At 39.5% G+C, this 27,798-nt stretch overlaps 1 protein-coding gene across 1 annotated transcript in view; it reads left to right on the forward strand.

The window, feature by feature from the left end:
• RBM27 (RNA binding motif protein 27) overlaps nt 1–26,907 on the forward strand; it is a 63,643-nt gene extending 36,736 nt beyond the window's left edge. The window contains exons 11-21 of the mRNA XM_015413612.1: nt 10,685–10,838; nt 12,974–13,234; nt 13,362–13,505; nt 14,534–14,656; nt 15,814–15,888; nt 16,023–16,187; nt 17,677–17,781; nt 18,129–18,320; nt 24,077–24,163; nt 25,068–25,178; nt 26,571–26,907. Coding sequence (XP_015269098.1) covers nt 10,685–10,838; nt 12,974–13,234; nt 13,362–13,505; nt 14,534–14,656; nt 15,814–15,888; nt 16,023–16,187; nt 17,677–17,781; nt 18,129–18,320; nt 24,077–24,163; nt 25,068–25,178; nt 26,571–26,657 — 1,504 coding nt within the window. The 3' untranslated portion in view covers nt 26,658–26,907. The remainder of the gene's footprint in view (nt 1–10,684; nt 10,839–12,973; nt 13,235–13,361; nt 13,506–14,533; nt 14,657–15,813; nt 15,889–16,022; nt 16,188–17,676; nt 17,782–18,128; nt 18,321–24,076; nt 24,164–25,067; nt 25,179–26,570) is intronic.
• Nucleotides 26,908–27,798: the final 891 nt, after the last annotated feature.

The raw sequence follows: 27,798 nt of genomic DNA on the forward strand, positions 1-27,798 counted from the left end.
CCCCCCCCCGGTTAGCTCACTTTTTAGTTCATGTGTTTGGGAGGCGTCCCTCCACCGCTCGCTTTTTTCGCCATTCCCAGGGGAGGGCTTTCTTCTTAAATTACTGGCATTTCGCTTTTACTCAACTCACTGTTCGTTGTTGGTCATAAGACCTTGCTTAAAGTCTGTTTAAAACGCTCAATCTCCGATGCTCGTCCCAGTCAGCGGCTCTAGTTCCATTTGGACGCATAGCAGCAGGACCGTTGGGGCAGGAGAGCGCCTCAATTCCCCAGTAACGCACTGGTGAACAGGCCACCCTCCAAAAGCCCCATGGCTAGGAGCCTTTCACATAGGCTCTGGGGTGGCGGCGAACAATCGCCCCCCCCCCACCGGTAGTGCGCAGATCGCACCCCCGGTAGGTCCGGGAGGTGCATCCGCCAGAGTGTCGCCATAAACCATATCCTACCTAAGTTTGTTTCTGAGGCACATTAAATTCACAAGAAACTAAAAAATCTGTTACCTTCATTTTGATGATCCCAACGGTTGGGTGGAAATAGAACAGTCGTTCCTAGGTTCAGATGTAATAGAAGATACAATTTGGAATAACCCAAAAGATAGACCTCATTCAGTAAGTCAAAATCCTTTTCTGGAAATCACACTTCATATCTGGGATGCAAAAAGAAAAGTATTAGCTCCTGACATTTCCCCAGGTTTGTCCTTCTTAGGACAGAGATGGTTCCTCCCAGGCAAATTTAAAAACATATGTTCTTCCTGGAGGAAAATGGACACTAGATTAAGTGATGTTACAACAAAGGGGTCTGCAAAGAGTAAGATCAAATTGGAACCTGTAAGTTGTATTAAACTCCCTTGGTTTGAGTATTTTCAATTAAGTCACCTGATCTGTAGTCCAGAAATGCAAGGTTATCTTAAGAGGGACCTTACAGATTTTGAGAAAATCCTATTAAAGGGGGGGGAGGCCTTAATCTCTGTCCTGTACAAACTGTTGAATCAACAAACTTGGTCCAAGAAATCTAATTAATTAAGATGGCAATGTCACTGTAAAATTGTTATGTCAGAAACTCAGTGGACCAAAATATGGTCCTCTAAAGTCCACCTTATGAATGCAGTTAACATATGAATGCAATTTCACAAATTTCTACATATATGGTATATAACCCCATTTAAGTTACACCATATTACTTTCACATATGATTCGCATTGTTGGAGAGGTTGTAAACAAATTGGATCTTGCTTACATTGCTGGTGGGAGTGTCCCTGAATCATCACTTATTGGTCAGGGATACTCAGCATGATAAAGAAAATTACAGGTTACGATATTCTGCCTCATCCCGAAGTTATATTACTCAGTCTTTGGGAGGGTGTTGACATACTTCTGATACATAACGATTTGATTTCACTTATGTTCGTTGCAGCTAATTCTATTATAGCTAGACATTGGAAAGATAAGAATCAACCCTTATTACAATACTGGGTCAACAAGTTATGGGAATATCTAGATATGGATAAAATATCTGACCCTTATTGGTAGAAAATCCAAACTATCAATCAGATTTCATAGAAAGATGGTTTCCTTTCCTTGATTTTGTAGAGAAGAATAACAAGTTGAAAAACTCAATTCCAGACGGTTTTAAAATAATAGCTATTTATTAAGTTGTTCCCCAACTATTGTTATATTGATTGCTTGCCTTCACATAGTAGTTCATTATATTAGTGTATTTATATTATAATTGTACTGTTTCTGTATTATTGTTTTCTTTTTGGAAACTTAATAAATAGTTTTTTTAAAAAAATTCACAAGAAACTCATAGAGTACGTTTATGGAGGGACAGCTACACCTAGGAGTCCAGCTGGGTAAGCCTTCCCTCACTTTTGAGGGCTGCTGAGAAGTGGATGTGCTCAGCACACAAAATAAAGAGAGAGGCCTAAACCAGGGAATTCTGGATATGTTCTTTTGAAGAAACTGTGGCCTAAAAGAACTATACTGTTTTCTTGTCCTATTGCATCTGATTTATTTTATTAGTGTTTTAAACCACCTTAAATGCTCTAACAAAGAGATTACACATTTTTTGTTGTTGTTGTTGTTCAGTCGCACAGTCGAGTCTGACTCTTCGCGACCCCATGGACCACATCACACCAGGCCCTCCTGCCTTCCGCCGTCCTCCGGAGTTGCTTAATTTCATGTTCATTGCATCAATAACACTGTCTAACCATCTCATCCTTTGCCGTCCCCTTCTTTTTTTATATATAACTTTATTTTTATTAATTTTTATAACTTTATATCAAACAACATTCAATACAATACAAAATCAACATATTTGGCAGGTAACTCTGTCATATCGTCTTTCACATTGTTCACATAATCAAAAAACACAAACCATTTTTCTACAAATCCTGTTGTTTTTTGAGGTTGCTCCATTTCCAAAATTTGCATTGCCATTTTATCCATTATTACAATGTCCCATAACTTTGTAAACCATTGTTTTACAGTTGGTATCCTATCTGTTTTCCAAACCTGGGCAATTAACGTTTTAGCCGCTATAAGCATTAAAGATATTAATTCTTCTTTCGTTTCTGAATAACAACCTTTATCCCAAAGATTTAACAATATAGTTTCCGGTGTTTTAGGTAAATAAATTCCCAATATAATATCTATTTTTGTAATTATTAAATTCCAAAAACTTTGTATTTTTGGACAGGCCCACCAACAGTGGTACAAAGATCCTGTTTGGTTACATCCCTTCTAACATTTAGGGTCTTTTTTTACCGTTGCATGAAACAACTTCAGAGGAGTTCTATACCATCGAGCAAAAAGTTTATAATTCTGCAACCGTATATTTAATGATTTTGTTGTATACAATTTAGATGACCAAATTCTAATCCATTGTTCCGGGGTAATAATTCTGTTACAATCCTTTTGCCATGCCAATTGTTGTGTTGACTCCTCTTCCCAAGTTTTTTGTGCTAATTGTTTATATAAAATAGATATTATCCCTTTGTGTTCAGTTATATCTTTATCAATAAGAGTTTCAAATGCTGTTAGGGGCCTATTTATATTTTCTACCATATTATTACTAGTTATCATGTTAAAGAGTTGCTGGTACTGGAACCATTGTATACGAATTTTATATTTCAATTCTAATTGCTGTAACGTCCAAATCTGGTTTTTATGACATATGTCCTTTATCCTAAATTTACCTGCTTGTCTCCAATTTTGATAATTATTTATATGTTCCCCCGGAAGAAACCATTTTTGTCCCAGAAACGCAGCCACTGGTGAAATTCCAGGGGCCACTATTTTCCTATTCTTATCCCAAATACTCAAAATACAATTCAAAAAAGGATTATCCTTTACTGACATAGGTCTATCTTTCATTTGTGCCCACACTACTTCATGGAGATACTTAGGTAATACATAGGACTTTTCTATTTGTACCCAATCTTTATGCGTTTTTGGAGACATACATTGTAATACCTGTTTTAGTTGGGATGCTTCGTAATACCATTTCAAATTGGGTAATCCAAGTCCTCCATTTTTCAATGGTCTAGTTAATAACAAGAAATTATTCGAGGTCTTTTGTTGTTCCATATAAATTTTGATATTGTCAATTGCCATGTATGTAAAACCGGATTCTTTATAATGATTGGAAGATTCTGGAATAAAAATAAAAACTTAGGAAAAAGAATAGTTTTTATTAACTCTATCTTTTCTAATAGAGATAGATTTACTTTTAACCAAGATTGTATCAAATTTTGCATAGATTTTACTACCGGTATATAATTATAATCGAACAATTTCTGCAAATCTAGGGGGATTTGTATTCCCAGGTGTCTCCAAGAACTTACAACCCACTTAAAAGAAAAAAGACTTGTGATCTCTTGTGTTTCTTCCTCTGTTAAAAAAATTGGATACAACTCTGTTTTGGTATAGTTAATAGTGAATCCTGATAATGCTGTAAATTTCTTTAATTCTTCCACAATCTGTGCCAATGAATTTATGGGATCACTAAAATATAAAACTGTGTCATCCGCAAATAAACTTATTTTGTGCTCTACAGAATCCACTACAATTCCATGTATTAGATTATTATTTCTTATGGCATGGGCAAAGGGCTCTAATGAAAGAGCAAACAAAATGGGGGACAGTGGGCACCCCTGCCTTGTGCCTCTGGTTATCTGTATCTCCTCTGATCTATAACCATTTATGTTAAGTTGTGCTTTAGGAGCCTTATACAGGGAATCTATTGAACGAATAAAATTAGGGCCAAATCCCATATATGCTAAAAGTTCCTGTAAATATTTTATTTCCAATTTATCGAATGCTTTTTCGGCGTCAAGCACCAAAATTGCAGCATTGATCTTTTTAACTCTACAATAATGAATTATATTTAATGATTTTCTAATATTGTCTAATAATGAGCGTCCTGGTATAAAACCAGCTTGATCCTTGTTTATATACTCGGGGAGAACTGCATTTAATCTTGAGGCTAATATCGTTGAGAAAATTTTAAAATCATGATTGAGGATTGAAATTGGGCGGTATGATTCTGGTTTAGTTTTATCCTTTCCTTCTTTAGGTAATACTATTATTTTGGCTTCCCTCCAAGTATTGGGCATATTTCCTGTTACCATAATGTTATTACAGGTGTTAGTTAAATGAATTAAAATTTGTGATGTATATTTTTTATAAAATTCTATAGGGAATCCGTCTATTCCCGGGGCTTTATTATTTTTAATCTTTGCAATTGCACTAACTACTTCTTTTTCTGTTATTGGTTGTTCAATATATTCCAAATGTGTTTCTGACAGCCTTTTGTCATATCTTTGTATATCGTCCTTAACCGGCTGTTCAGATGTATACAAGTTTTGATAAAATTTCCTAAATACCTCTATAATTTCTTTAGTAGAATTTATCATTTTCCCCGTAGATGTTTTAATAGAATAAACTAAATTTGAGGTTTGTTGTTTTTGAATTCTAAATTTAAGCCTCTGAAAAGACTTTGGGCTTTTTGTTATATATTTTTGTTTAAGATACATCAAATTTTTTTGTACTACTGAGGTCTCTAATGTATCTAATTTTTTCCTTTCTAAATTTAGCTTTCTCAATAATTTCCTCCATATTTCATGTGTTTTATTTCCAATTTTTTAATGTTTTCTTTTATTTCTTTTACTACTTGTTCCCTTTCTCTTTTGTAGGAGGAGGCCATCGAAATTAGTTTCCCACGGAGTACTGCTTTAAAAACATCCCACAAAATTTCTTGTGGAACTTCTCCAGTATTATTCAATTCAAAATATTCTATAATTTCCCTTTGAAATAGACTCTGTAAAACGAGGATTTTGCAACAACAATTTATTCAGTGTCCATGATGGGGTTTTTGTTTCGTTATCAAAGTTTTCAATCATTGTAGTTATCCAAGCATGGTCTGAAACTATTCTGCTACCTATATCTGCACACTTAACCTTGTTTAATAGAGTTTTTGTTACCAAAATATAATCTATCCTTGAATAGGTCTTATGAACTTCAGAAAAAAAAGTATATTCCTTTTCCCCTGGATGTAACTCTCGCCAAACATCCACCAAGTTTAATTTCTCTAATATATTTCCCAATCCTGTTCTATTCAAATTTTTCTGCTTTTCTTTAGGGTTAATAAATGTTTTATCTACTTTAGGGTTGTCAATAATATTTAAATCTGCTCCTATGATTACTTCCCCCTGTTGAAAAGCAAATAGTTGATCTAAGGTGTTTTGTATAAAGGGCAATTGTTCTGAGTTAGGGGAATAAATTGAAGCCAACGTTAATAATTTTCCATTTAATTTTCCCTTAACAAAAATAAATCTTCCCTTGGTATCAAATTTTGTGTCTTCTACTTGAAACGGAGTATTTTTTGAAATTAAAATTGCCACACCTCTTGCTTTTGAGGAACCCAATGACTGATATGATTGATTAAACCAAGATGTTGCCAATACTTTGTGATCTTTTGTTTTTAAATGAGTTTCCTGTAGAAATACTATGTTTGGTTTCTCTTTTACAATGATATTAGTTAGCCTCCTTTTTACAGGGTTTTTCATGCCTCTACAATTCCATGAAACTAGTTTGCAGTCAACCATTTAGATAGTATGGTATTTGTTACCCCACCACTACAAACTAAAAAATACTAAACAACAATTTTAATCAACACACAAAAACCTAACCCACAGTCGCCTAATCTATAGGCTAAGTTAACAGAATTTCTGCCTCAGTCTGCAGAAAAAAAACAGGAAAAGATCAAACTCTTCCTGGTCCGTTTAACTATACTAATTTTTATCAATAAAAATGCTAATTACTGGATTTCTTTCAATCCCTTCCCCCCTGGCCACTTTTAAATTAACCATATTTGTTCTCCTAGTTTTACATTAAATGATAATAAGAAATGATAAGAAAACACCATATTCACAGTTTTTCAGTTTTCAAAGATGTTCTTTCCTCACATCTACTGCTCCATTCTTCATTGTCTTCATTCTTCACATGATTTCTGTACTTTAAATCATACTTAAAACAGTAAAAAATATTAATATATATTATAATTTTAAATTAATATATCTTAATGTTAACCATCTTACATTAAGATTTTAAATAAAATAGGTTTTATTCACCATACCTTAAATTATTATTTCATCAAATAAAATAGGTTTTAAGCACCATTATAGTCAATATTATTATTTAACAAATGAATTAGGTTTGAAGCACCATAATAATTATAACCTTTATAAAATAAAAATGGTTTTCAACACCTTAATAATAATTATTATATCCTTTCCAAAACCATCTTTAAATAAAACAGGTTTTAATCACCATATTAATATTTCTTTACCTCCAAATAAATGAATTAAATTTATAATACCGTTTTTATATCTCAACCTATTATTTCATCAAATAAAATAGGTTTTAAGCACCATTATGGTCAATATTATTATTTAACAAATGAATTAGAAGTGCCATAATAATTTTATACTCTATACTTCCCCAAAAAATGGTCTTTATAAAAATTGAAGTCAAACAGCTTACTACTGATCAAATATAACACATTATAAAACTGTATGTCTCTGCTTTTTTTTTTATAATGCCAACCATGAAGTTCTGAACATATAACACATTTTTAAGTCTAGCAGCAACGTGCTGCTGTCATGGATTCAAACCACTTTTCTCTGGTCCCGCCGTTGTTGTTTTTTAAATGCCATCCATAAAGTTCCAAACACATAACACTTTATAAAGTCTAGCAGGAACGAGGTGCTGTCTTAAATTCTAAACTGCGTTTCTCTGTTCTTTTTAAATGCCAACCATGAAGTTCCAAACACTTAAACAGTTCAAACCGTTCCGTTTAGAGTTCAGTTATCTCTCTCTTCCTGTGTCCCAAAAGCAGGGTGTGCCTCTATTTCAGCTCGTTCTTCTTGAGTTACCTCTACATGAAGAGCCTTCATAAGTGTAAGACCCGTTTTTAAATCCGATGCTTGCAATAATGATCCATCTTTGTATACAATTATGTTAGAGGAAGCACTCCACCTGAAACAGATCTTGGCTTGTAATAGCTTGGAAGTAAAAATTTTCAAGAGTTTCCTTTTTTCTAACGCTTCTGGAGGGAGGTCCAGAAGTACCAGTATTTTCTTTCCTCTGAATATTAAGGAGTCATTTTTCCTCGCCTCCCTAAGTAATCGTTCTCTGAATGCTGCGTGAACAAATTGGACTAAAATGTCTCTGGGACGATTTTGGCGCACCGTTGCCAACGGCCCCAGTCTTTGAGCTTTAGCTATTGCTGGGCTCAAACCTTCCTCCAAGTTCATTGCTTTTACCAACCACATGGCTATAAAAGATGATAAATCGCTCGCTTCTTTTTCTGCTCCCTCTTCTATCCTTCTTAGTTTTACATTAAATTGTCTCCATTTATGTTCAAGGGAGTTTAACTTGATTTGCAACATGTTTTCTGATCTTTTTAAAGAGATTAAGTCTACCTGCATTGTTTCCATTGCTTCTAGTGCCGATTCCGCCGCTTTACATGCAGTTTGTTTTGAACAGGCTGCAGAAGTTCCGTCATAGACTCCTTGAAATAGCATTGGATGTCTTCTTTGAGTTCGAGTAGGTCTTTTTTTTGGAGGAGTTCGTCCCTTGCATCTTTCGAGCCATTCGGGCTGCTGTCATCCGCCATTTTGGAGGATTTATCTGCCGGCGGCGTTTGAGATGAATCCTTTTGAAAATAGGTGGCTACTGACGATGAGTCTTTGCCAAGTGATTTATTTTTGTTTCCTTTCAGTCTTCCCATTACTTTGTTTTTCTTTTAACGTATTTCGGTAAGGTTTTGAAGCCAGGGGGAAAGGATCGATCGGGAGCAGCTAAATCATGCGTCCGCCATGTTGCGACGCTCGACTCCGCCCCTGCCGTCCCCTTCTTTTACCTTCGGTCTTTCCCAGCATCCGGGTATTCTCCAGTGAGTGCTCCCTTCTCATTTGGTGGCCAAAGTATTTGAGCTTCAGTTTCATTATCTGGCCTTCCAGGGAACAGGCAGGGTTGATTTCTTTTAGGATTGACTGATTTGATCTTCTTGTAGCCCAAGGGACTCTCAAGAGTCTTCTCCAGCACCATAATTCAAAAGCTTCTATTCTTTGGCACTTGGCCTTCCTTATGGTTCAACTCTCGCAGCCAATACCATTGCTTTGACCATAAGGACTTTTGTTGGCAGGGTGATGTCTCTACTTTTTGTTATGCTGTCTAGGTTTGCCATAGTTTTCCTCCCAAGGAGCAGACGTCTTTTACTTTCATGGCTGCAATCACCATCTGCAGTGATCTTGGATCCCAGGAACGTGAAGTCTGTCACTACTTAGCAGGGTGACAATATACATCCTTGTTGTACTCCTTTTCCTGTGCTAAACCAATCAGTTGTTCCATATCTGGTTCTAACTGTCGCTTCTTGACCCTTATACAGGTTTCTCAGGAGACATGTGAGGTGGTCTGGTACTCCCATCTTGCCACAGTTTGTTGTGATCCACACAGTCAAAGGCTTTAGCATAGTCAATGAAGCAGAAGTAGATGTTTTTCTGGTACTCCCTTGCTTTCTTCATAATCTAGCGAATGTTGGCCATTTGATCTCTAGTTCCTCCAGCTTGTACTTCTGGCAGTTCTCTATTCACGTACTGTTGAAGCCTAGCTTGTAGGACCTTGAGCATGACCTTGCTAGCGTGTGATATGAGTGCAACTGTGCGATAGTTTGAACATTTCTTGGCATTGCCCTTCTTTGGAATTGGAATGTAAACTGACTTTTCCAATCCTGTGGCCACTGTTGCATTTTCCAAATTTGCTGGTAAATTGAGTGCAGCACTTTAACAGCATCATCTTTTAAGACTTTGAATAGCTCAGCAGGGATACCATCACCTCCGCCAGCTTTGTTGTTAGCAATGCTTTCTAAGGCTGTCATGATCTGGGCTGTGTAAGCATGCCCTAGCAGGCCTAGGAAGCCTGTGTAGCAGTAGGTGAGGCTGGGCCTACAACTCCCAGAAACCCCTGAGAGGTTTTGGAGCCAAAATTGACCAATAGGGAAGAAGAGGGCTAAGGAACAAAAGGGCTGGTGCCAGAGCAGAAGCTGTTCTTTCTTCCAGAGGGCAGAGCCAGAAGGAAGGCTACTGCAGGAAGAAACCCTCATCCTGAGGGGTGAGTAGTCTAGTGTCACTTGGAGTAGTGAGCTAGGGACAGTATATATTCAGACGCGTTAGGGCATTTGATTTCTTTCTTTTCACCCACTTACTGTTATTATTCTGCTCCTTGTTGTTTGACCTCCTATAAAATAAACCTTTTCCTTGTTTCAGTCTCCCTGGTCCTCACGCCTGTTATTCGGCCAAAAAGGGAGGTCTGAAGGTCTTGAGAGGGTGCTCTGGGCCTTCTCAAGGGAACCTAAATCCAGAGTGGTGGCAGCATCAGGAGACACCCCACCTGAGCTGTGACAAAGGCCCACATAGGTAGTAAAGGTAAAGGTTTCCCTTGCTCGAAAGCCAGTCGAATCTGACTCTAGGGATGCGGTGCTCATCTCTGTTTCCAAGCCAAAGAGCCAGCGTTGTCCAAAGACGTTTCCATGGTCATGTGGCCCGCATGACTAGACACAGAGGTGCACGGAATGCTGTTACCTTCCCACTGAAGCGGTACCTATTTATCTACTTGCAATTTCTTGCTTTTGAACTGCTAGGTTGGCAGGAGCTGGAACCAGAGATGGGAGCTCACGCTGTCATGCGGCACTCTGGTCTTGAACTGCTGAACTACCAACCTTTTGGTCTGCAGTTCAGCATTAAAACTTGGAGGCTTACAGTGAAACTGATTGCTGATAGGTTCAGGATTACAAAAGGAAGTAATTCATCCAGCAACAGAATGTATTGCTGTAGACAGTTATAACTACTTGTGTGAGTGATTTTAAGGACTGTATAAATTTATAAAGGATATATGTATCAATAACTGTTTGCCATGATGGCTAAAACTGGATTATTTGAGTAACAAGGAACAAAAGTGGGTATTTCTATTTTACCCTGCTTGTGAGCCTCTGAGGGCATCTGTTCTGGATAGTGTGCGCTTGATTAAATGAACTGTGGTTTGACCCAGCAGGCAGTTCTTAGGGTAGTAAGCTGTTTTGCAGAAGCAAGCATTCCTTTAATGCCTACATTTTTATTTCTTTAGACAAGCTAATAACAATCAGAATAAGCCAGGATTCCCAAAGAAGAACCAGTATACAAACACCAAGCTGGAAGTTCGTAAAATACCCCCAGAACTGAACAATATCACCCAGCTTAATGAACACTTCAGCAAGTTTGGAACAATTGTCAACATTCAGGTAAACCAATAGTGTACTAGATTTCGGCAGGGGGCATAAATCAAAAGATTCTGTGACCAGTCATACAGCACGCCGCTTTTGTCTTGCCTTACGCTGTTTTACGTAGATGCTGTTTTGTTTCTGTACAAAGTCTTGATTGAAGACTGGTGTATATTCAAGCGTCCTATGGAATTCCATAGCTCTCTATTAATTAGGGGGTTAGGTCTTCAGTACTAGCCATCAGATTTGTGATTCATGTAGGAAATTAAAGTATGGTGCAGTTGTCAGAAGTTGAAATTGCCATTATATTTGTAAAAGTTGTTTAAGATAATCTCTTTCACAGTGTTTCTCACATACATAAATAATGGTACCACACTGATCAAATATAATCTATCCAATGTCAATATGGCCAAATTTGAAAATAATTAAAGCCAAAGATTGGAGCCATGGACAGACAAGTCAGTTCCTTCTACAAACCTGAAAAATCCCTCCGGTTTGCAGAAAAATCTGAAATTAAAATCGCAGGTTTTAACCCCCTTAAAAATAATAAAAGCAGACCCTATAGCTTTAAGAAATGAATACCCTCAGTGACCATTGCTAGGCAACCGCAAAAGTATTGCCAGCCCTCAATCCCTGCTTTCTGCCAGTAGAAGCTTGGGAGCAGGGTACTTTCCAGAGCTGTTCTGGCCTTTGAGGGAGAACTCATTGGGGCCAGGCCGACCAGCAACTACTGGGTGGCTTGCTACCACATGAGTTGCAGTTTGCTACTGTTCAACAGAAGCGCCATCCTTAACAGCCAGTGTTGTGTGGTAATTAGAGTTACAGACTAGGATATGGGAGACCCAGGTTTGCATCACCACTCTGCTATGGAAGCTCACTGGGTGACCTTGGGCCAGTTTCACATTCTCAGCCTAACCCACCTCAAAGGGTTGTTGTGAGGATAGAATGGAGGAGAGGAGCATGATGTAAGCTGCTTTAGGTCCCCATTGTGGAAAAAGGCAGGGTATAAATGAAATAAGTATATAACCAGCGGTGCAAGGGCAGATAAAAAGGTAATTTGGGTGGTTGGGTGAGTAGGAGTGAAAGGTGAGAATAAGGGGATTGGTAGGAAGAAGGGGGAAAAGGACATAGTGTGGGGAGGGATGCAAGGGAAAAAAGAGTTCCTGTGTGTTCCCTGCTTCCCAGCTGGATCTGGCAGCCACCAGTGTGCAACTAGACCATAGTTTCCCGAGGCAGGAGGGGAGGAGGCAAAGAGAAAGCTGAAGACAGGGAACAGGTATCTGAGAAGGAGGCAGGAAAAGGAGACCAGCTCTGACGGTGCCCAGGAAGGGAAAGAAAAAATAGTAGTGGGGGAGAAAATGAGATGCCCCCTGCAAGGCCATGTTCAACTGATGCTCCATCCTAAATGTCAGAGTCTCCTGTTTATATACCTCTACAAATCAAGGTTAAATGAATAGAAAAATCTTCATATCTAGACTTTTATAATTAATAAAATCCTCTAATTTAGACTAAAAGAGAACTTTTAAAAAGGTACAGTTAGTTTCTTCATGTGAAACAGAAGAGCTGCATCACCTTAGATGACTATTTTGTTAAGGACTAGCTGAATTTCTATATATAGGAGCTAATAGGAAGGTTACATGTGGTACTTGAAAAATTCTTTTTTAAAATGTGCGTTCGACCACCTCAAATCTGAGTTTGTTTCTAAAGTTTCTTGTACTTTCAGGAATGGTATTTCTGGCAGCACAGGTGCATGCCTGCTTCCAGAAAAGCAACTTTAAAATATATTAAAGGTAAAGGTTCCCTTGCTCGAAAGACAGTCGAATTCGACTCTAGGGTTGTGGTGCTCATCTCCGTTTCAAAGCCGAAGAGCCAGTGCTGTCCGAAGACGTTTCCGTGGTCATGTGGCCGGCATGACTAAACACCAAGGCACACGGAACGCTGTTACCTTCCCACTGAAGTGGTACCTATTTATCTACTTGCAATTTCTTGCTTTCGAACTGCTAGGTTGGCAGTGTAATACATTACACAAGTGGAATTCATCATGTAGCATTTGGACTGGGGACAGGAAATTTTTTTTAAAAAAATACAGGATTATGAACTTTGATGTTGATTTTCCACTGCTGGTAATACTGCTAATTGTAATGTATATTCCTTAGGTTGCCTTCAGAGGTGATCCAGAAGCTGCTTTAATTCAGTACTTAACAAATGATGAAGCCAGAAAAGCCATTTCCAGCACAGAGGCAGTGTTAAACAATCGGTTTATAAGAGTTTTGTGGCACCGAGAAAACAGTGAGCAGCAGCCATTGCAACCCTCCCAGCAGCAGCAGACCCCACTACCACTTCATCACCAACTCCACCTGCAGCAACAAATGCTGACACAGACTCCAGCTGTAATAGTGCATAGCAGTGTGCCAAAGGTGTAGTGCCCCTATACAAATTGGAGTGCTTTTCTCCCTCGACTCCCTAGAGAATACTTTGGATTTCTAATTCTTTACTTCAGTGTACACACAATCACATTGTTCTGTTTTATGCTTATTCATTCAGGTAACAAATAAACCGCTGACATCGGGTTCCTATGTCATTAACAAGGTTCCAGTAAAACATCGCCTTGGAGCAACTGGTGGAAATCAGCTGGATTCTCAACATTTGTTGCTTAGTCAGTCCAGTGCTGCAGCAGAGGATGCTCAGGTAAGTACATGTGTACATTAGCATCTAAACAGCTAGAGCATTTTGTGTGTGGTTAGGAATTGTGTGTTAGTTTGTTGCTTGGTTCTGTCAAGAATATTCTAGGTGATTTTGAGCATTCATAACCTCTGTGAAATTGACTGCTTAGATTATAGGTCCAGTATATCCTTTCTCAGTTTTTTCATAAGTTCCTGTCATATGACGACGGATTTAAGTGTTTTGCAGAGTACGGATTATTATAGGAGGCTAACACTGATCTTGTGGCGTGATCTGTACTCCTCACCAAATAGAATATTTGTGGGGTGATGAATAAAATGTCCAGTAAGCCAAGAAATTGCCTTTTTAGATTGGCCAGGAAAACTCTCCTGTATTCAAAAATTGTCACCTGTTTATGTCAAGTGAGTTTTTTTCTGCACATGCAAGAGTGAGAGTGCATTGTACTAGCCATTTAAGAAACCCGTTTGTCAAGATTATGGTTGCAGAATAAGGTGTTGAAACATGAAGTAGATCAGCGGAGTAACGTTAGTAATTTTGCCCATTGCCAAAAGCCTTGGTAAAAGGGGAAATGTGAGCTATAAACAGGTTGTACCATTTGAGTTCTCCCCAGCCACTAGCTGAATTGCTGTGATGTCACAAAATCTAGTTGGTCAGAGCTTGCAGAGCATTGCTCACAGTGCACTGAAGTGAATCTTGGTTTTGCATCCAGCAGAACAAGTAGCTGCTCTTGACCACTCTCCCTCTTGTCTACTCCTTTTCCCATGCAGCATTACCGCAATGCTTGATAAACTGGGGCTAGATGTTTGCCTCTTTGTTGTGTATTGTGTACTGGATGGACAATATTTCCCTTAATGCCCTAAAAACAGTCTGGACTCTAATAAAAAACACCTCATCCCCACACAGCCTACAAAATACTGGAGAATTTTGCAGTGTGATTTCATCTTTTAAAAGATTGTTTTTATACAGATAGCTAGGTACTTGTGAAAGCTTCATCCTGGCATAATATATGTATTATCCTAAATTACTATTTTCAGATGTTTCCTACTTCTACTGCCCACACAAAGATGGTGTACAGTTCCTCCAACTTAAAGACATCCATAAAGTCTAGTATAGGAAATAAATCCCATGATGTCCAAGAAGTTCTGAAAAAGAAACAGGTAACCGTTTACATGTTTGCTATTTGTGCTGTATTTGATACAGGTTGGATTCTATGTGGTGGCAACAAATGCTGCCATTTGAAGTGGATGTTCCCACTTCGCCTGCCTATTTGTGAGCTTTGAAAAGGTGATCTAGAGGTCTTAAAGATTCACATGAATGAAAAGCCATGCAATATGGACAGCTGCACTTAGAAGCAGGAAGTGAGTAAAATTGCTCTTCTGTCCATGGTGCTTCAGGACTGCTGATGGAGGAGGAAAAGGGGAGATTTGGAGCATTTTCCATCCTCAGAAAAGCATCTTGTGCTGCATAGCTTTTTATCCATGTAAGTCGTCCAACCCCATGAGGCTGGTGAGCGAAGGTGGAGGTGGAGGGAATCTGCCTGCACCTCCCACTGGTGCTTTAGGAATCCACCCCATAGTGCTGCACATTTTCTGATTGGTGCTACCCATAGTTTGAAATGGAATGCAACTTTTATTGAAGTCTGTTTTGTATCATGATCAAAGCCATGTTCATCAGAAGGGCAGTTCCCAAGATTTCATATGAGAAAGGTTTGTTTCGGGCTTCACATTGAAGTTGAAAATGTTTTCGCATAAATATGAGTCTTCTGCCTTATGACAGGTCTTCTAGAATATAGATCAGTTTCATCAAGTTGGATGATTTCCCCCCCATCAGCAATTAGATGAACTTTGCATATAAGGGGGTCTTCAGGAGTTCATTTCTGAATTGAGGGTGTTTTTTTTGTGAATATAGCCAGGATCCAACAAGGTTTTTTAACTATTTTGTTGCTTCCCTGATTGGGAGTGGGTGAGATATGATTTACGCAATGTTGAGCTAGCTGTGAGCCTGGGTTTCAAAAGGTGTTTATTTAAAAATCTGTTTGACTGCATGCACAGGACAGGGAGGCAACAGCATTTTAGGAGCCATAGCTGAGGTCTGAGCCTTACACTGCTAATGACATATATTGTGCCTGACTCAGTTGAAAGTGCTATAGTTGTGTCCTCCTCTAAACGGTTATGTTACATTTGGTATGTTGTTTTTAAAAAATGATAATGTTTGCAATATCATCTAAGAGAAACAAACTGATAAGTCAGTTTTCTAGTTGTATTAATTAGGGCATGCTTATTTATATCACGGGAAACATTTTCTTCTTTGTTAGGAGGCAATGAAGCTACAACAAGATATGAGGAAGAAAAAGCAAGAGATGCTAGAGAAGCAAATAGAATGTCAAAAGGTAGACCTGGATTTTATCTCATTAATGTACAGCATGTTTGTTCTCAGTAGGTACATAACATTTAAAGCATTCCATGGGAGACTTGGATGAAGTTAACTTAATCTGTCATGGTTTTCATGTTTTTATTTACATAGATGCTGATATCAAAGCTAGAAAAGAATAAAGCCATGAAACCAGAGGAGAGAGCAGAGATCATGAAGACGCTGAAAGAGCTAACAGGAAAAATCTCTCAGTTAAAAGATGAATTAAAAACTTCATCTGCAACTTCTACAACATCAAAACTGAAATCTAAAACCGAGGTCAGTCCTCTTCACACAGCAACTCTAATAACTTTAGTTAAGGAAGATATTGGGTTATATTTAGTGAAGACATCACTGGAAGGAGTATGGCTATTTATCACATCTACCCCTCCCCCACAGTAGACCTGTTTACTCATTTTCATGGTCATGGGCCCTGCGTGGAGCTTTGAGGAGGGTGAAGGGCACCCTCCCCACTTTTTTTGCAAGTCCAGCTCTCAGGGAAGAGGGATAGTTGCATCACCTTCTTCTTCACATCAGTCCCCTGACTTGCGTGGAAATCAGCTTTTCTGAGATTGGAAGGGAGTACTGGCAGGGAGGTGAATGCAGTGAACATCTGCATTCTGCCAGTGCCTTTTGCATTGCTACCCAGCAGTGTGATGCATCCAGTGGGTATGTGAAGTGAAATCAGTAGCAAAATCATTCTCCACATTTTTCTTTTAATTGACTCTGCATCTGAAGATAGGTGTTTCCTTTTACTGATTGCTTAGGTGAACCACCCAGTTACTGCAGAGTACGAGGCATCTCCTTGGTTTGAAACCAAGGTGTTAGGTTCTAAGTGTAAAGATATAGATAGTAAAGATAAATGTACCATTTATTTTTAGCTTGTTTGCCTGTAGAGCTAATTCAGAACTCTTCACTTGGAAAAATACAGTGAATACAGTATAACCACCCCGAGTCCACTTGCAAGAAAAGGCAGGAAAGAAATGTTTAATAGTAATTAACTGTGGGACAGATTTATCCATAAAAAATAATAGACTGTATGAGTGTCAGTTTACTTTAATTATGTTTTTAAGTAATCCGGCTTGTACAGTTCTTGGGCATTGTTAATTTATAAGACTAGGAATTATAATTTTATTCTGCTGTCCCTCAAAAAACCCATTGCACTACATCACAGCACTGGATTCAGCATGAAGACCAGTGCTGGAATTCTGTCATGCTCCAGAAAGTAGACCTGCTAAATTTTAGCATCTTATTTCCTTTAACATAGTAGGTGGCAATTCATATTGATCAGCTTGTTTCACTTAACTAAAGATGATTGTTCTGAAATAGTTATCCATTAAAATGAATGGATTTTTAAGTACAGTGAAATTGACCCTTTTTTAAAAAAAATACTGTCCACCTTACTTCATTCCCCTAGAATATTTTGTATTTTTGCTCAAACATGTTCCTGTAAACATGAGTGCCCTTAAAGATTGAAAACTTGGGGTCCTTGGCTTTCTAACAAGAACCTGTGGTTTCACAAGGCACCTCCAGGAGTCATGTGTGGTCTGAATCAGCATTGTGTACACTTAGTATCAATGTTATGAAATTAGTGTGGTGTCATTTTCTTCTTCTCTTGCCTGTCCCCTTTATAATGCATGCTGTCAGCACTGAGATAGGTTGGTAGTAAGAAATTATTCCACAGGGACCTGTATCAAAACTGTTACTCAAAGAAAGAAAAGCCCAAAAATGCAAATCTATTTTCTTTAAACTTTTCTTCCATTTCAAGGCACAAAAGGAACTTTTGGATGCAGAACTAGACTATCACAAGAGACTGTCTTCAGGAGAAGATACAACAGAGTTAAGGAAAAAGCTCAACCAGTTACAGGTGGAGGTGAATTTGCAAAGTTATCTGCTCTATTTGTAATAACATTGGCATGCATCCTGTAGCTTATTTTGAGTGGCAGACAAGCATTACTATTGGGGAGAGATTTCCACAAGTTTTTGCTCACGCACACATTGCAAATTCCAGTTTACCCTCTAAGTTGTTCATGAAGGTCCCCTGACCCTCTGGGGGCTCAGTGCAGTACGTAAGGGGGAAGAGAAAAGTCCCATTCCACAAGCCCCACATCACAACCTCTGCTCCCCTCATGGATCTCAAAGGTATAAGCCCATTATTTGTAGCAAATAGTATAAAGCACTATGTCCACAAAAGTTGAAAACAGTTCCTTTCTTCTATAGGCTGCCCGTTTAGGTATCTTGCCTATTGGTCGTGGAAAGGGAATGTCTGCTCAAAGCAGAGGACGAGGACGAGGTCGTGGAGGAAGAGGGAGAGGTACAATGAACCATATGGTGGTAGATCATCGTCCCAAAGCAATAACTATTGGGGGCTTTGTGGAAGAGGAAAAAGACGAATTGTTGCAGCACTTCTCAGTAAGTCAGCCATTTGTGACTAGGATTTAATCTAACCTTTCTAGTTTCTGTCCTGTACTCTAGAATAATACAAAGGCGTATTTTCCAGGAAAATGAATACCATCCCTTTTGACTGTGTTGGTGATTGACCAGTTCTGTATGAATCTAGTCTGCTCCTTTAACAGGAATTAATGGTAGGATTGCATCCTGTGTCTCCATGCACTCAGTGGCAAATGAGACATTCTAAATAGTGGCTATCCATAGCTTCCAGTTGATTATATTTCTTTTAAATTGTTGATTGGCGCTGTCATTGATCCAAAGCGTACTTTTCAAGCTTGGAATCACTGCAGTGACTTCTTACCTCTTGAGACTGGCCCAGGCAGCTTTTACACTTGAGCAGTGGTTCTCAAACTTTCTGAAGTTGGACCCACTTTTAAATGTACAGGTGTGTATGCAAAAGATCCATGGGGCTTTCTTGCTACTACCTCCTGATGTAGCCCACTTGAGTCCTCAAATGTTGTTCCCCAGGGATCAAAGCAGGAGTCTTCAGTGGAAGGTAAAAAATCAGCAGAATTGCCACCTCTTCTTCCTTGGAGCTGCATGGTTAGATACATGCCACTGTACTTTTTGGGGTCCTTTGTGCAAAGTAACTCCACACTACTTTAATTACTTAGAAAATGTGATTGCTGCCTCTCCAGAGAACGTGTTTTCAGTGGGTCACAAAGTAAAACATGACACTTAGCCCCATCTCAACATAAAATGCAGGAATACTTCACATATGTTAACACTTAACAAAGTGCTATTTTTAAACGTTTACCATTTTTGTAGCGTTATTGAGCAATAAACTAAGTTTCGTGGCCATTTTGCACATAAGGCAGTCCCAAATTTGCTATTTGGCCTCCTAGACCTTCCTCTTCTTTCTCACCCCTCCTCCTCTTCCTTCCAGGGGGCCTTGCAGCTTACTTGTGAAAAGTTGTGGCCCACTTTTGGGTCCCCACCCACAGTCTGAGCATCACTTCAGTAGAGAGAGCTTCTTTCTTTCTTTACATACAAGCATGTAGGAACTCTCCTTCTAAAACAAGCTGAGCATTCAGGAGGCAGATGTTGTCACAGTCACAATTGCCACCTAATTATGTGGTCATCAACAAGGAGGATGCAGAGCCACTTTTCAGGATGGTTCTGCATGGTAAATCACAAATGGATATGTTCATAAGAAAATCTCGTGAGGCTTCTTGTGGTAGGCTGGTCAGCTGAGAAGCACTGCCTTGCTCAGCTCGTGATTGTGCATAAGAAATGATTGCTGTGTATGTGGGGGATAATTCCCCTTTTTTGTACATGAAAGTAACAGTGTTCTACGAAAATTTGTAAAGGTCTCCAATTGTATTATTGCAGTTCTGAAACCACCACTATGCCAGGTAAAAGTCCATGGCCAAATACTTAGTGTTATCATTTGTGATCAAGGAGACAAGCGTATGATAAACACAGGTCAGTGTGAATGTAGCCTGCTCTACAGTTCAACAGAAATCAACACAAAAAAATATCCCAGACATAAGAAAACACTCCTTCCATCACCTCTCACTTCCATACTAGGAGTTGCCAGCTCAAGTTGTACGCTCATCTAAAAGGAATGTCCCTACTCTGACCCACACAAATGACTGTAAGGGATCTGTTGGCAAAGTGGTGAACCGGATCTACACATTTGGAAGGAATACTGAGAGTCCTGATAAGAGTGAAAACAGAAATAATGTTACTGAGGGAATAATACAGATATCTGAACTGGATAATTAACAAACTCAAGCAGTCAATAATATTAAGCGTTCCATATAATATGTGGTACTAGAAAGCCCATTAAAATGAGCCAAGTATTCTAAAAATCCACACATACTGTGCAGCATAACTCTACTCAGAGGGAAGCTAAAAGAGAAAGCAAGAAGGAAGTCAGAACTGGCTATAGCTACGTATTTGTGCCGGTGTGGCAATGGTCAGATTCTGAATGCAGGGATCCACACGTGCAGTGGACTTGAGAGGCAAATGGCAGAATCAATGTTCTGTCGTGGCGGACAGGAACTTAGATGTTTTGGAGCTAGTCAGGAGTGCATATTGGGAACAGATTCTTATCCCAGATATAGAACCAGAGTCTTGGGTTAAATGCTCTTGTCTTTTTCAGAAAGTGGGGAGGGGGCAGGGTGGGCTTTTAGGTATGTTATCTAATTGGCCAATAGGGTTTTAAGAGGCATCTCTGGTTTGTTGGAATGTACCCAAATAAGAAACAGAAAGGAGGTCTCTGGGCTTTGAGAAGATGTGTCTGGATGTGGTCTCGGTTACCTCATTGATCTGATCTTTTTGCTGACAATTCAGGTAAACTATTTAGGACAGACCAACCTATTTTTGAGAAATGGAGATATGAATATAGTTGTTTTTTGACAGAGTTCTAATGTGGCAGGATCTTTTTGTGGATAAAACCATTCCAGTTGATCACTGAGGGACCTTGTTTAATCGTCTTACTTAGGGTTGTGCAAATTGGTATTTTTCGCATTTGGATATATTGAACCCGAAAAATATTGCTATTTCCCAATATTCCGGAATCCCAATATCAGTATGGTATTGGGATTCAGGAAATATTCAGGATTGCTGATTTTTTTTTGGCTCCTTTAATACCCCTAGGGGAACCATTATAGTCAATGGTCACCGTAGGCTATAATGGAGAATTGATCCAGGGGTAACTGGGGCGGGGGGGGCTGTTTTTTGAGGTAGAGGCACAAGATTCGCAGCATAGCTGCTGTTACCTCTCCTCAACACCCCCCACCATTTTTAAAAGATTGGACAGGGGGTCCAATTCTGTGGGCCCTAAAAGAAGTTTCCCCCATTCTCCATTTTTTGTGGTATAGCTGACCTGAATAAAAGCTGGCTTTTTTCAGGCTCAGCTTTATCGGTAGCTTAAGGAATACCATCCAGTTTAAGGAATTCCATCCAGGTTATACCAAATGCACCCTAGTCTTATTACAGAGTAGCAAGCAAGATAAAGAGCTATGTTCCTCAGAATTGAGCAGATGAAGTGCAGTTTTACTCCTGCTGCTGGCTTGTTTGCCTTTTAAAGAGCTAATGGCCAGAATCTCTGTTACTGGGTCACATGAGACCAGGGCCGGCTCCAGGTTTTTTTGCACACTAGGCACTGCTACCTTCTGGTGCCTCCCCCCCCATTCTGGTTTTAATGGCTTTTAAGATGTGTTTTTGTGCTCTGACCTTTAAGGGGTTCGAAAGCCCACAATCTCAGTGTCTTTGCTCCTGATCTGGTTCTGTAGTAACAACTAGCACAGTAATACAATCAATAAACATAAAAACACCAATGAATCCATAACAGGGCCATTAACAAAGCCAGGAATTCCTGGCTTCCTCCAGTGTTTTCAGTCTAAACAGGATTGCCAACTCTGAGTTAGAAAATTCCTGGGGGGGGGGAAGTCTGGCAAAGGCAGAGTTTGGGGAGGAGGCAGCTCAGCTGAGTCCAATGCACGCCTTTCCTCAAGGGGACCTGATCTCTGTAATGCCGGGGGGGGGGGGGGTCTCCAGGTCCCACCTGCAGGCTGGCAACCCTAAGCCCTCCATTCTGGAAAGCTGCTCCTTGGCCATGGGGAGCCGCCAGCGCCTGTTGCATATGCCCGACCCGGCCTTCGCCACCTCTGTCCCAGTTCCTGCTTTAAGGCCGGGGGTCAGTCCGGCAATCCTGCCTGGCCTGGCTTGGGGCACTGCTTGGAGGCCGGCCAGCGGGACTGGCTCTGGCGGGGCCCTGGAGGGGTGGGGCAGCCACCAGGTAGGGCCAGCTCAGGCAGGTTGAGGGAGGCGGCGCAGGTAGAGCCCGGGGTGGTGGCAGGCAGAGCGCAGGCGCCCTGGCTCCCACCAGCCAGCGGAAGAAGGCGGCAGGGTGGCGAAGGCAGGCATGCCAGGAGTCCTCTCCTGCCGGCTGGCCAGAGGCACAGGGGCGAGAGGTCGGTCTGCGACTGTGAAGTGAAGCTCCCCCGCTGGTGGCCACAGGCAGGGCCGGCTCCAGGCTGCTCCCCACGGCACCTTTGGCTCCCTTTCAGCAAGCGGGTCGCCCTCCCAGAAAGATGGGTGGTGGCCTGGGATTTACAACCCTGTTTAGGCAAAGGAGGGGCGGCAGGCCAGGGGGCGCTGCCTCTTAAGGAGCCGCTCTAGGCCACTGCCTAAAAATTGTCTATGACGGACCAGCCCTGCATGTGACCCACAGAAAACATCTGATTCTTTATCGATGTGGGATGAGAGAAGACAAGCCAAAATGGAGCAACAGTAATCATAAAAAGTTGGCCTTTGAAAGTGGATTACAGTTTATGCAACTAACATCTTGTGAAGTATTCTTAATGTAGCATCTGTATATTGTAGATATTATTTTAGTAAGTTACCATTATATAATAAAGTAATGGTTTTCATGCTCATGTTTTAGCTTTGCTCTTTATAGTCAGTTAACTTGTTTTATGGATCCAGTAAATGTGTTACTAAATGAGGAGGCCTGAGGACAGGATCCAAATTATTCCAAAGGCATTCTTATCTCTCCTGCACTAACTGGTCTCAATATACAGTTTATAGCAGGATTTTCCCAGCAATGCTCCCTCTAAGCTGTGGAGTCTTGTGAGCAAATACTCCACTTTGTGAGCTACTGGCATTAAAGTTGTGAGTGAGTGATTTGGCTGCTGCATAAATTAGTTTACTCTGGAGGGGATCCTTCCTGAGCTAAGACAAAAATGTTTGAGCCAGAGGCTAAAAAACTGTGAGATAGCTCACACTAACTCAGCTTAGAGGGAATACTGCTTCCCAGTTGAGACTATCAAATTAGTTCTAGTGTAGAAACCTTGTCTTGTCTTGTTTCTGGTCTTCAGATACCTTTCCAGACATTATGGAAGCTTACTTCTATAACGGAATATTTTCTGTTGTGCTGATCATGGAGTTTCTGCCACTCTCACTTGGTCCATGAGAAAGTGTAGTTTTTAAACCCTTCTTCCTGCATTCATCTTTGGCAGCAATACCTGTGTAACATGTGCACAAGTACTTACCAACAGATGCCATGTGTTAAGGGAAGGGTTCTGAATAGGGATGCCAGATCCTTATCTTCCCCTGCAGCACCTGCCTGTGCTGAACTCTAACTTGGTTTTTCAATATGTGGAATAGTCAGCATAGCACATGAGCGCTGGAAGCAATTTCCCTTTAAACAGCTCTCACACTAGTCTTGCAAACTACTGTTTCAACATGGAAACCTAAAAAGCAATTTGGGAGTTCAGTGAGAGCTGAGAAGAATACATTCCACACAATCCTGTGAAGCCGAGATAATGTAGTCTTAGATGCTTTGTGTTCCAGTCAAATAGCAGCAGTGTTCAGCTCACAACCATGTCCTAAATTTGAATGATGAGCTTTATAGGTAATTACCATTTTGGCTCACTGATCAAATTGGCCTTTGTTTTAAAATAAGAATATCTTCTTAATGGACAAGTAATTAGGAAGCCACTGAGTAGCTTCTGGAATTAACATTGTGATGGTATGCTTATTAATATACCAATCAATTTTCAGGTGAAAATTCCAATCTCCAAACTTTAGCCTTCACTAGTACAGTACTGCCTGTAACATTTTTCTCTTTCATCAAGTCTTTTCCTTCTGCACATTCTTTCCCATCAAAACAGTCTTCCGTGAAGCATATAACCTTTTATTATGGTATATTAGCATGCTGCACTGTAAAATATGCATGATCCTTATTCATATGATGTGTTTTACAGAAATTTGGAGATATTGAAGGCCTTCACGAGGAGGACTCTCCTTTAAGTATTATTCTGACATTCAAATCCCGCTCTGAAGCTGAAATTGTAAGTAACATGATATAAATAGCCTGCATTTTCCACTGGTGGAAGATGTCCTACAGCATGAGTTAATCTTCTCACTTTCTCTGAGCAGGCAGGACTAGTCAGTTAATATTGCTGTAATTCTGAAGAGATGGTGCTTACTTAATATTTAAGCGAAACGTTTATCATACTTAAAAGTGATTAAGTTATTGTCAGTTACTAGATCTTATTGGATGCTGCTTGGTTAACATAAACCAGGGGTGGCCAAACTTGCTTAACATAAGAGCCACATAGAAGAAACATCAGATGTCTGAGAGCAGCAAGACATGAACAAATATTATATATACACATGTTTTTATTGGAAAATATGCAAATTTGCTTTTTATTAACATTAAATAAGACTGCCAGAAATAAAAATAAAAGGGGTTAAAACCGATATTTAAAGAAACGAATGCTTTCTCCAAGCTGGGGGGGCGGCGCTTTGAGAATGCAGTTAAAGTTGCTTTCTTTCTCTGCTCCCTCTCCCCCCGCCACCACAAGCCTACCCAAAGAGGGGAGCACTGGCTGGGAAAGGGAAGACCGGTGGGGAGGCATGCCTCCCCTTCTCTTCCCCAGCCACCCTGCCGGGAGCCACACAATATCTGTGAAAGAGCCGTGTGTGGCTCCCGATCCACAGTTTGGCCACCCCTGACATAAACAGTTTTCCTTTTTGGCTTCAATACATTCAAGTATGTACTTCATCCAATGAATAGTTAAGCACTTTGTAATTCAGAAAAAAAGAGTGTGCAGGTAACAATTATTATAAAGACTGCTGGTGAAGAATAGCATTTGGAGCTTCTTTTGGTGCTAAAAACAAATGGCATGTTGTCACTGATTTTCTTACCATATTACATGCATTGCTGTCATTTTCTGAAATATCCTACTTTAGGCTGCCAACCAAGGATTAAAGTTCAAAGACAGACAACTTCAGATATCATGGCACAAACCCAAGGTACCCTCTGTGTCTGCTGAAACTGAGGAGGAGGAACCTAAGGAAGAGGTATTGGAATAAATTACTGGAGTAGTGAATCATTACTTCTGGACTGTACACATTTTAGAAAGCTTGTCAACGATTCGGTTATGTTGTGGCACTAAATACTTCTAAATATAAATTTGGTAGGATTTCTAGAAAACGTAGCTCTAGATTAATTATTTGTTAAAATAGTTGAATAGTGCTAGCTATTTTTTCTGGCCAGATTTACAAAATTCTTATTTCTGAAGCTCTAAAAACAAATATGAGTCTCTTGCTTTGAAGTCGCCTGGATGAAGTCACCTACTGCCATACATTCAATCAAAGCACAGGTGTATTTGTTCAACGTGCATCCCAGATCATTTTATATGTTCAGAAATTCCTAGCAGTGGGATGCAAAAAGTATAGCACATCATATGAACCAAAATTGCATACAAAGTTAACTAAATCCCCATGCTTCAAACTTGAATGTGTAGTCCCATGCCATTATACAGGTATAATTAAGCATAACTTGGTACAGAATAACAACCACAGTTCATGAACAATGAAATAATTCTTGAGTGTTTACTGTAGGTTTTCGATTTTAAAAAAGTTGCTTTTGCTACTAGCTAGATTCAGGTGGGGTAGCCGTGTTGGTCCAAAGCACCTGCTGGATGACCTTGGGCAAGCCATAGTTCTGGCACAGCTGTTCTTGAAGGGTGGGATATAAATCCAATCTCCTCCTCTTCTATTTTTCTCCTTCTCCCATAATACTAGAACTCAGGGACACCTAATGAAGTTGATAGGTTCAGAACCAACACAAAGAAATACTTCTTTATTCAATGAGTAATTAAATTGTGGAATTCACTGCCAGTGGCCATAGTAATAGCCATGAGCATAGATGACTTTAAAAAAGGATGGGACAGTTTCATGGAGGATAGGTCTGTGAACAGCTACTAACTATGTAGGGGGAGTAAAGGGAACCACCATAGTTGGAAGCAGTGAATCTCTAGGTTTGCTAGGAGAAAATATCAGTAAGAGTGTCTTGGCCTCTGTCTTCTATTTGTTGGACCTCCAGGGCAACTAGGTGGCCAATGTGTGACAGAGAGTACTGGACTAGATGAGTCATTGGTCTGATCTGTCAGGGCTCTTATTTACTCTAGAACCAATCTGCACTGCTTGTATTAAATAATTTCACAGCACTGGTGAATTGATGGACAAGTGTGATCACAGCATTTAGAATCAATTGTCCATGTCTGATTACCACCTGCTCATCATATTTTATGTGTGTGATTTGCCCTTGAGAGACCTATTTAAAACAGCTTTAACCATGTTAAAATATACTGGGAACATTAATTTAGACCAAAATTTTGCTACTTGCCTGTTGTATCTCATGATAGATTAATTTTCTGTCAAACCACATTATCTTTTGTCTTTACCCAGGAGACAGAAACTTCAGATTTATTTTTGCCTGAAGATGATGACGATGATGATGAAGATGAAGATGAATCTCGTTCTTGGAGAAGATGAAACTTGAAATTGAATCATATAGTTTTAGAACTGTTCAAAGTAAAACTTTTAAAAATTATTTAAAGGAAGTGAATGAGCCAAAAATCTGTTTTGTTTTGTTTTTCTTATATACAATAGAGCAAGTGTGAGTTTCATATATGAACTTGGCAAAGAAGTAGCCATGACATTAGATCAGCCAAAGGCCCATTGCTCATGCAGAGCTATAAAGATGGTTGTGATCCTCTGATAACATTTCATCTTGAATTCTTCAAGCCCAACTTGCATCCATTTTGTTTTTTAAATATGGGTTATATTATTAGCAGTTCTCTTTACAGGATTTAATAATAATACAGTCTCAGATGAGAGATGTAGGTAAAATTCATTTATATATAAGCATTGCCTTGAATTTGAGAATTCAACAAAGTTCATTCATTTGATGATGTGCTATTTAGCTTTAAATCCATTTCACTTCTGTGTTTGTAAGCCATCAAGAATTGCACATAATGTGATTGTGGAAGAGATTATAGTGTCAGGCTGCCCAGCCCAAGTCTACTGCGTTGTATTCTGTTTAGTCATTGTGAGCACTGTTGAAGTCCTATCATAATATTTTAGTTAATTCTCAATTTAATCCTCAGAATTAACTCAATCTGTTTGATTCATTTTGGGTTCAGTTGAGTAGCCACATTCACTTTGGTGGAACAAGAGTAGGCATCCTGCACAAATTGCATTGAAGTAAACAGAGTTAAGAGTTTTTGGTGAAGAACAGCCTCTACCAGTATTGGAAAATGTGTTTAGAATTTTTAAATGCTCCCCAGCAATTAGAAGTCATTCTCCTAACTCCATGACTGAATTAGCTATTTTTATTTTTTTAAGTCCTAGTCTATGCAGTATTCCAAGAAAGTTACTGTCTGTAGCCCACAAAGACCAAGTCTTGCTCTAAGAAAGCACTTGGAGTGATATAATTGCTCTACAGAGCAATTTCCTAAACTGGATGTTAAAACTGTTGTTAAAGAAAGATAAATGTAATGATTTTTTAACTTAGATGCCTTTTGTGTGCTTTGATTTTATCTTCTTTTCAAAGCACCAAATAGTAAATAGTGCTGGTTCTGATCGAGACTTGGTTAATATGTTTTGACTAATCAGAACACTAGATATTCATACC

Source organism: Gekko japonicus, unplaced genomic scaffold (genome assembly GCF_001447785.1).
Source record: "Gekko japonicus isolate JY-2015 unplaced genomic scaffold, Gekko_japonicus_V1.1 scaffold373, whole genome shotgun sequence".
NCBI classification, from domain to species: Eukaryota; Metazoa; Chordata; class Lepidosauria; order Squamata; family Gekkonidae; genus Gekko; species Gekko japonicus.